Source organism: Gadus macrocephalus, chromosome 19 (genome assembly GCF_031168955.1).
Source record: "Gadus macrocephalus chromosome 19, ASM3116895v1".
Taxonomy (NCBI): Eukaryota; Metazoa; Chordata; class Actinopteri; order Gadiformes; family Gadidae; genus Gadus; species Gadus macrocephalus.
Window position 1 is genome coordinate 6434481 of NC_082400.1, and position 10826 is coordinate 6445306.

General features: G+C 45.1%; 1 protein-coding gene across 1 annotated transcript; it reads left to right on the forward strand.

The window, feature by feature from the left end:
- Positions 1-206: 206 nt before the first annotated feature.
- Positions 207-6355, forward strand: barhl1b (BarH-like homeobox 1b). The gene is made up of 3 exons (XM_060038389.1): positions 207-1551; positions 3757-3979; positions 4846-6355. Exons 1-3 carry the CDS (start codon positions 1101-1103, stop codon positions 5135-5137), a joined length of 966 nt encoding a protein of 321 aa, XP_059894372.1. The 5' UTR covers positions 207-1100; the 3' UTR covers positions 5138-6355.
- The last annotated feature ends 4471 nt before the right edge of the window (positions 6356-10826 follow it).

The following is a 10826-nucleotide window of genomic DNA, read 5'->3' on the forward strand; positions in this document are numbered from 1 at the left end:
TAGAGGGCTCATCAATGATGTAATGAAAGCAAACACAGTGTGAAAATTGCCTGTAAACAGTTGGATGCGAGTCTACTGATGAATTCAGTGTCTCTTTTATCAAAGTGAAGGAGCCAGGGGGAGGAGGAGGGAGGGAGGGGAGGGAGGGAGGGAGGAGGCGTGCGGGGAGGTCCACTTTCCTCTCCGCGAGCCACTCAACACCCTATAAGATCCCTCAGCCAATGAAGGCTCGTCACAGGGGACTCACGTGGACACGGCGCTTTTTAAAAACCTAGCTCCTGAGTTTTTCCCTCAAGTTCAATTTTTAGGGGGGGATTTTCCCATCACCTCGCATTCTTGAGTTGCCAGTTGTGACTATTTAACCCAGTTTACCTCAGCTTTGCCGTGCGCGATTCTCCCTCTCTCTCCCTCTCTCTCTCTCTCCCCCCCCTCTCTCTGCACACCGCCTCTCCACCGAGCTCCGCGCTCTCCCTTTCTGCGTCCTACTTTCCCCCCTCAAGAAGACACGAACAGTCGTCTCCCCTTCTGTAGTAGCAGCAGACCACTGGGCTTTCTCCTCCGCCGCTCCGAGGAATTAACACACATACCCCCTCTTCTCGTGTCCTCGTGGTTCCGGTCTGAAGACTGTCCACCTGTCCGCCTGTCCATGGTGCTGAAGCGCAGTCGCCGGCACTCACCTGTGCGCTGGTCCCGCGGTCTCAGCCGTGCTGTGTAGACCCGCTGCTGCCTCATCACAACTCGCTCATTGCTTCGCCGAGCCGAGCCCACAAGCATCTCGTCGGGTGAGTTCAGTGTACACATCGAGGAGGAAAGGAATAGCCGGGCTGAAAACGACCGAAGACACACTCCTCTGAGGTGACGCCGGGTGCCAGAATCGGCCACCTGCAGAGAAAACCGGATGCATGGGACGTCGGTGTGATAGAAGTTAATCTGGAAGTGTTTGAAACTGCTGGGAGGCGACACATAGTTCAGGATTATAGAGTTTAGCCGAACGATCGCACGATCTGTGGTTTCTTTTCTCGCGGGATAAACTGCGACCAAAAAAAAACCTAATCTTTTCCTGAATACCAATGATAGTTTAAGGCCTCGAAAACCCGACGATGGAGGCATCCGGAAACGGATCCAGTTTTGGAATCGACTCGCTGCTTTCCCACCGACCGGGCAGTCCGATGTCCAAGGGGGGCAGCCTGGTGGGGGACTGCCGCTCGCCGCTCGAGTTCAGCCCGAGGTCGGATGTGGAGAGCGGCTGCTCATCTCCTCCGTCGCCCCGGAGGGAATGCGTGGAGGAAGTATCGCAGAGACAGGGCCACGGCATCGGTCTCCCGCAGCACCTGCAGCACGCGCAGATCTCCGCCGGGTCCCAGCAGCGGACGGTGACGTCGTCCTTCCTCATCAGAGACATCCTGGCGGACTGTAAACCTTTGGCCGCCTGCGCGCCCTACTCAAGTAACGGGCAGCCTACCCAGGAGACGGGGAGGCTTGGGTCGAAAATTGCGGATGACTTCATGGATAAAATCCACAGCAACTCCTCGTCGGACAGTGAATATAAAGGTAGGCGGTGTGGTGGTGACATGGGTCCCGTTCGGCGGTGGGAAGGTTATTGCGTGGTGGGGAGTTGCAATTTTGAGTTGTGGGTCGTAGTTGGAATAAACTTTAAAGAATTCACGCTATAAAAATGTTGGCAAAAAATATGTAAAGGTTTTAAGCTTTAAATAGTTTTGGAATATAATTGTATTGAATTCTGAAACAATATTAGACCTGGTTCTTGCATAAACCTAGCATGTAACAAAATATAATAATAACACATTCCAAGTAGGATATAGGCTAATAAAGAAAGTGACCTAATTGTTGAAATCTTTGTAGATGCTTGCCGTTTTTAAATAATATAAAATAATTCATAAATAAATAAATAACCTGCCACCAAGGTATACCAGGGCCTTCCGAGAGACCAGAGAAAAACAAAACAAAGGGCTTGTATTAAATAAAGAAAAATAATCACAATTGAGAAAGATTAATTAATAATGAGAAAAAAGTTATTTCTCCTAATTTGACGAACTTGTGTTTGCTTGCATTAGCGGGTGCAATTTACGCATCTGTTGATGTGAGTCAGGCAAGGAGGGAGAGATGACAGGGTCGCCTCCAGATAAACGCCATCAAGGGCCTCTCTGTTTCCAATCATGTCATCGCCATAACGCACATGTCACCTCCAGTGACAATTTAATGAAGCCGTGGAGCATTTCGAGCTGCTGCACGACAGAAAAAAAGACATGGCCTACATATAAATAAATATAAATTGTTAATATATGTAGGCTTATGTATCATTTCAGATATCTTTTGAGTTTTGTCCATATAAATGTATATAATAGAACGCACACATTATTCTCACTATTTCTATAGTTGCAGGCCTATATTATTATTGTATTTTTGTATAGGGTCACATTATTACTAGTGATATGATAGTTTATAATATCATTATGTAGGGCTGATATTATAGCAGGCCTATACATATATTATAATATACAATAAAAGCAGAATTATTGCTACTATCAATAGCCTCATTATTAATCAATTAATCAGGCCGACATAATAATTGTTTTGCACTGATAAAGTTACTATTTGTTAAATTGGTATTGCATAGCTTAATATATTTTAGGTGTATATAGCTAATTAATAACAGTAATTAAAATTCACCATGACCAAGCAGCCTGCAAAATAACTTCCAGAATAAGTTTAGTAGTAGGCTAGTTTGTTTTGAGCTCACCACGGAGAAGGGCTCAACGCCAATAATCAGTCAAACACAGAAAAAATTCAGTCTGCGTGAGCGTGTGCGCGGCTGCGTGTGTGTGCGCGTTTGCGCACGCGTCTCATTTTTATGTCGTCAGTGAGTGCACGCGCGTGCCTACGTATGCATCACAGCATCGTGTAGATATTCTCATCGACCCATTGATTATGGGAAGCAAAGCCCACATATACACTGGCTCTACTTTGATTTCCGCCAATCCGCCCCCTAATATTTCAGGGATTTGATGCAATTTGTCCCGGTCCTAATCAGATTTGTATCGCGCGAGGCCGCCCGGCTCTTTATCTCACTCATTTCCAGGCTCGTGTGAAGTTTCCCCGGTCGCGGTTGAAAGGCCCCCTTCCCTCGTGGCTCAATTAGGCGGATTATTGTGCTCCTCGAGACGACTCAACTATTCAACTATACCGCCGTCTCCCCCTTTTTAGACTGAAACAGAGAGCTGACTGAGAATTGTATATCAATGAAATCTGTGGCACGACACCACCAAAGAAAATGAAATAAAGACCATATAGCAGGCTACAGAGGATGTTGAATCTGGGGATGGCTTTTCAGAAGAGTTTAGGCCTGAATCAAGTGTTGTGTATTTGACGTGTTGGGACTTAGAAATATAAAACCAGAAACGATTTTAATGAATCTCACGTTTATACAACTTGCTTTTTTATTTATTTTTTACATTATTCTAGGCCTACTCAACTGATTATATGACGGTCCATTTTAATTAAAAAAAATGTGTTAATGAATTATAAAAGTAGGTTACCTTGTTCCTTTATCGACGAAAGATCAAGTCTTCACGTCACTTTTCTGTCACTTTTTGCACCCACAAGCACATTATTTAAACCATTACCCTCACGAGTAGCCTACTTTATTTAACCCGGTTCCCCCACGAGCACATTATTTAAACGGTTACCCCTACGTGCACATTATTTAAACCGGTTCCCCGCTGTTTTTTTCCCCAGTGAAGGAGGAGGGCGACAGGGAGATCTCGAGCAGCAGGGACAGCTCGCAGGTGCGGCTGAAGAAACCCCGGAAGGCGCGAACGGCGTTCACTGACCACCAGCTCGCCCAGCTCGAGCGCAGCTTCGAGCGACAAAAGTACCTGAGCGTGCAGGACCGCATGGAGCTCGCGGCCTCCCTCAACCTCACGGACACGCAGGTCAAGACCTGGTACCAGAACCGGAGGTAAAGACCCGGGAACAACACCACACACTGAAAAATAAATAGAGCGGCGTCTTATTGTTTTATTAATAGCTTGGCCAATTCAGTGTCGGCGCACTGGTTGTGAGACATTGTGTTAGTTCGTTCAAAATATCAATCTGTCAAAATGTGGGGGGCAGCGGGGTTATTTATCTACTTTCGGCCACCTCTATAGGCAATATAGGAAATTGAATAATATTCTATATGAAATGTTAGTCGGATTTCTCCAATAAAACAAGAGTATCGTTCATACCAAATTTGATCACGTTTTTGGAGCCATGTCGTGAAACATTTTATTTTAAAGAATGCAGCGTTGATCCTTACGGAAACTTTGGTTTGGACAGATTTGAAGGGAAAGAGGGAGAAACGATCAAACTTAATATCTAAAGCACCACGCTTTGGAGGATGACTAGCCTAATGCATCGCTCCATGTGCGCCATCAATAATTCACACACACCACTATATCTGCTCAATTATCTTTATTATGAATTATTCACCTGCATGGAGAACATATTGACATCCAAACAGATATCCTTGGGTGTGAATACACCCAAGGACAGGCTGTTGACTTTTATTTATTCATTACCTTTTTTTTTCTTCTTTAAGTGGCCTATTGCTTAGTTGCTTACGTTAGCACACCAACCACTTAGGCCTAAAAAGGCTAATGTATTTAAAGTAGCCTTTTAATTACATCCAATTGGCTCGACACTTAGTTCCTACACTTGACATTTACACTTTACACTGCTACGGTTGTAGCTGCGTCGATGTTGGGTGTTCTTCAACATTTGACATTAAATGAAGACCCAGTCCAGGGAAGGTGAATGTAACGCATCGATCTGACTTTCTTCCAGGACTAAGTGGAAGAGGCAGACGGCGGTTGGACTGGAGTTGTTAGCGGAAGCCGGTAATTATTCTGCCCTGCAGCGGATGTTCCCGTCCCCTTACTTCTACCCTCAAAGCCTGGTGTCCAACCTGGACCCAGGAGCAGCGCTCTACCTGTACAGAGGACCCTCGGCGCCCCCGCCGGCGCTTCAGAGACCCCTGATACCCAGGATCCTCCTGCACGGCCTTCAGGGGGGCAGCGAGCCGCCCCCTCTCCCCCCTCTCTCCGGCGTGCTCTCCCGGCCGGGCCAGCAACGGTGAGCCGGCCATTACAGATTTAATGCCCTCCTTGGCAGCTCGGGACTCCCAGTGTGAGCGAGAGGGAAGAGAGGAAATCAGTGTCGGCCTAACGGGGAAATAAAGACCCCGGGCCGAGCCCCGTGAAGAGGATTGAATCTGTGGCGCGAAAAACTTCCAGTCATCTGTCTGGATATATATTTTATTTTTTCACATTATTATAATTTTTTTATACCATGAACTGTATTTATTAGGTATTTATTTTTTCCTATAAATCGGAGATAATTTATGTATTTATTTTTTATTGTTTCGTTTTTTTTCATTCACTGTTCGATTAGGCCCTACGGGGGCTGGATTTACGGATTACAGGCACTTTCAAACACACTCATGGATGCAAATTCAACCAATAATAACAATAAAACAATAATATTTAGTGGCTAATACCTATTACTGTTAATAAATAATATTTTCAATATTTTGGGTTATTATTTGTCTTAATTTTTTTTTAATCATTTGGTTATTGTTCTTACAGGTTGTTGTTTTTTTACATTATTTTTACTTTACTGTTTACAAACAGATAAAGATCCACTGTTATTCACATGTAAATAAGAATATTTTGCATTTGATCCAAAAGAGAGTGATTTTACAGACATGTCTTGGTTTGTGTGGTCCGTCGCCCTCAGACCCCGGGAGGCAGTCTGATCCACTCGGCTAGATTAGCCATAATAAACTATAAGGAGTCCCAACATAGTTCCGCCAGAACGAAGAATGGACTACCGACAGCGCGATCTGAGATCACATGAGGATTATGAAAATGGAAAAAATATTATATTTATACTCTTCATGTTCTTAGTTTAAGTTTTAGCTAAGTAAATTGTTAAGTAATTTATATAAAAAAAAACGATTTATCCGAACAGAAGGAATGGCGACCACCAAAAGAAGGTTTGGTTCTGACCCACATGATGCCTGTTGGTTTACTAGATGTATTTGAAGAGACGTTGTGCATTTTGTTATTTCATATGAATCCGTGATACCCTTGTTACTATCTCTTTGGTGAAAATGTACATTGCAGCTATCAACTTGTGGAGTGGTTCTCGTGTTTCTGGATCGTTTTTTCGTTCCTCCTCATGGTAATATGGTGAAATTTACTCCTTGAAGTTCACAGCAAATATTGAAGAAGGGGGATTTGATGTAAAAGAGAATTAATTTTATAAATGTGAAAATAAAGGTCTTTCATTTAAACATGTGACTGGTTAGTGAATTGGAAAAGCTCAATATATTTTAGCTGGATTTGGCAGTGCATTTTTGGTCTTTAGAACACAGAAAACGTCGAATAGGCCTATTTTAACAGTGACCAAGTCATCCTCAGTACATTGGGGTCAAGCCGTTATGCTTTAATGTAAATGAAAACAATGCCATACTTAACTTAAAAAAAATCAATACCCAAATGAAAAAAATAATTGTGATCTTCATATTGAACCGCTTCAGCGGTTAAATTAATACTAATATGCCACTACTCCTGGTCGATATTTCGAAAATAGTATTAGAATAGAATATACTTTTTTAAAACGATGGTTCGCTTCACACATAATTATCTCTTGATCGACGGGTTATTGAACACAGCCCTGGTTTAGCAGGGACAACATTACAACCCGTCCAGGTGTATTTAGCTAACAGCGTGAGGAGAACAGACTGTAAGCGGGGTGTTCATCAGGAGGCCCCCATCAAATATTTAACCTATTAGTCATTTAATCATTTCAGTCCATTTTAAGTGGACGTTAATTTCACTTCATGTGTTGAATACAATGAGCAGAGCTGGAGCCCAGGGCCGATATATGAACCAGTCTGGAAGCAGTGGGACGAATACACAGGAGCTGGAGCTGAGGAAAAATGTCATAGGCTATTAGAAGGAATGTGTTTGAATAATTTCAAACACATCTGTCAATCGGTTTGCTAAAGCGGGCACAATGTTTGGGTTTCTTCGTGCTTAAAAGTGCAGGAGAGAAGATTGCGGCTGAGGGAAGGCGCGTCTTAACCTTTGGAAATTAAGCGTAGCGGTTTACCCATAGGCTACACTTCAATCTCAGATCCGTCCATCTCAGCTCTCAAACGAGTTGGCATTTTGGTTAATGAGCAGGCCTACAATGAATAAGGATGAGATTTAGGTTTTAGGTAGTTTGTGTTCTCTGCTGTTGCTAATATTTGGAAAGTGGGCACATAGTGGGTCACGTTTAAGCAGGCGAGAACACGCTCACCCGGCGCGTTCTCGCCGACGTGTGGAGGCCAATATTAACTCCTGCGAATGTCTTTTAAGACGGGCCAAGAGTACAGAAGGGGAACGAGTCATACCGGAGCCGTTGGCCATGTCATTCTCACTAAATGGCAAAAATAATTAACAGCGCAGAACCCGTGCGCTTTACATAAACAATGCGCACCATCAAATATTTATAGCATGCGCGCAATTGTTTAAGTGCTCTAAATGATCCCATTTGGATATTGATTGTTTTCCATCGCTCTTCCTTGAGGGGGTGTTGGATGCTGGACTCTTTGCCAAACGCTTCAACAGCTGGTGACCGGGCGAGGCTCACTGTGGTCGGGGGATCAACGCGGAGACAGCTGGTCAGCGACCACGCCGGGGCCCGGGAACCATGCATCAACCCCCCCCCCCACCACCACCACCACCACCCAACACCCGTCCCACCACCACAACCATCCATCCATCCATATAGTCCTAATCGGTGTCTGCCCGCGGACCAGCCGGGGTTTGGGGGCCATAACGCATGGGGTTAAGGAGTTCAGTCTGATGGACACGACTTGGCGTGTAGGATGTTAACGATTAGACAAAAGGCTTTAATAGCTTTTAATTGAAAGTCGATAAGGGGTTGATCGCCAGCTCCCCCGCGGCGCGGCCCGCACGGCACCTGTTCTGGGCGCGGACTCGGCGTGGAGCGTCAGACCCACGCGTTTATGATGCGGAAAATTGCATTAAAAATACAGTATCTGATCTTTGCCGTAATCATGGGATTATGATCGCAAAATAAAGAGGAACGGGGCAGGGGAGAGAATAATCCGAACTCGCCAAAAGATCATTAGAAATCCATCAGGGCGATCCGTGACTGATTCAAATAACGACGATCTCTTTCAACGCTTATGAAAGGGGTTATTCTTGCGAAGTGCACAGCTGATGACGCCCAAAGCCCGGTGTTGTTGGATGACGCGGGGGGGTTTTGCATGTGAAAGGCGAGCGGTAAATCCCCGGGCTCTCGCGGCGGATTGTCCCGGGCCCGGGGTTAATGAAGTGCGGATGGAGGCTCGTTGAGTTCCCCGACAGACAAAAACCACAACACGGCACAGAGGCTTAGACCCGCAGGATCAGGGACTCTGATTAAGAACCATTGACTCAAGATGAATCTCAACAAAACAACCTTCTGATTAAATTAAGAGTCAATCAAAGCGTCGTTTGCATTGTGGTGTGGGGGTGGTGTGTGTGTGTGTGTGTGTGCTTTTGTTTGTTTGTATTTTCCATTTTATTCTGGGTTTATGGACTGAGAAACAACGCGAGATGATGATGATGAGCGGGTTTCGATGCACTGCCAACGTTTTGTCTCATAATCCGCGGGGAAAGATAAAAAATAGATCAATTAAAATATTCAGGAAGCATGGCCTATTTTGATTGTTTTTTTCCCCACACACAATAGATCTAATCGAAAAGAAACAATTTTACAGTTTTGTGTGCATAAGTGATTTTTTTTCTCTGCTTTTATATTATATATGAGGTTAGTCAAAGAGAAATGTTTTAATTTATTCCCATATGTTTTGGTTCTACCCTACATAATATGTAGGGCATTTCAGAGCAACATTTGAAGGGATAATGGATGTATCCAAACACACTGGCCCTTTCAAAATGGAGCAAAACTACTCCACACACACAAACACACACACACACACACACACACACACACACACACACACACACACACACACACACACACACACACACACACACACACACACACACACACACACACACACACACACACACACAAAGCCCCTCTATTTACAACGCTACACTCTATCACTTAAAAGTAAAGTTTAAGGGCGATTCTCATCTGTTCCCATCTAACAGCTTAAATAAACGATTGGTTGATTCATTAAAAATAAACACAATTCTGAATGGTAATGAGAGGGCAGCAGGAAACCAAAAAGGTATGAAAAGCCTTTAAATATTACAATTATGTCCGAAGTAAAACCATGACACCAGTCCAGTTTAACTCTACACGTAGCCTCGAAAGGTTCACAGAACACATCCACTTACCTCCTGTCCCCACATGCACACACGCACACACGCACACAGACACACACACGCATACACGCACGCACACACGCACACACACACACACACACACACACACACAAACACACACACCTATTGGACCACAAGCTTCTTTTTAACTGTTTACATCATCCCGATCCACAGTCACATTGTAGGGTCCAACTTGGCGGACACTGGCCGGACTGAGAGCAAGTTCATTTCCCTACAGGAAGTAGTGGAAACAAACTGAACTGTGTGTGTGTGTGTGTGTGTGTGTGTGTGTGTGTGTGTGTGTGTGTGTGTGTGTGTGTGTGTGTGTGTGTGTGTGTGTGTGTGTGTGTGTGTGTGTGTGTGTGTGTGTTGGGGGGGGCGTCTATACTCACAGAAATATTTGGTGCTGGCGTCTGCCAGTGTCGGCTCGTGAGCCACGAGGTGTTTGAAACTGGGTGGAAGTAAAGAGGAGGAGATGTGGAAGGGTGGAGGAAGGTGGAAGAGGAGAAGAGGAGGAGGTTCTGTAGAGGAGGCTAACCTCTGCTAATTATTGCCCCATCATGATGGAGGATAAGATCAAACTCAGGTCAGGGATGACATCCCAATCCTAGAGAATAAGGAAGGATCCCCCAGAGCAAGAGCAGGAGATAGCGGCGAGAGAGTCAGACAGACATACAGAAAGACAGAGTCTACACCTCTAGGTAGATGTAGTCAGGTTCATACGTCAACAAAGACACATGACAGCAAACCCAAAAAAACGCAAACACAGGCGTGGGTTTGGCAAAAAAAATGCATCGACATGGACACTCTCCCACACAAACCAAAGCACACAAACACTCTTCAAATTGTATGTCATTTTATAAGCTAATTTCTCCGCTGTCCCTGTAATATCGATAATCAAAACAAAAAGAATCATGAAGACAATAAAACACACCCTAAACCCCATGACTACATCCCCCCCCCCCCCCCCCCCCCCCCCCCAGGGCTAATCGTTAGCATCCATGTATCTGACAGCAGGGGGTGTTGGGCTCGGCCGCTGGGGACGTAAGCCACCTCGCCATCCCATGACACACAGATTATCTAATCAATATGTTTCCATGTCTCCCCCGCGCTCCCCCTCCCTCCCCTCACACACACACACACACACACACACACACACACACACGCACACACACACACACACACACACACACACACACACACACACACACACACACACACACACACACACACACACACACACACACGCATACAGCTACCACGAGCAACCCCCTTATCCTCTCATCCCTTCCCCTGAACTTGGCCTTTGAGACCGCAAGACCCCTTGAGCAATAGAAAGGATTCTGACCACAGACCACCAGTGTGTCCAAACAAAGACATACACAAGATGGTATGAGAACACACACACAC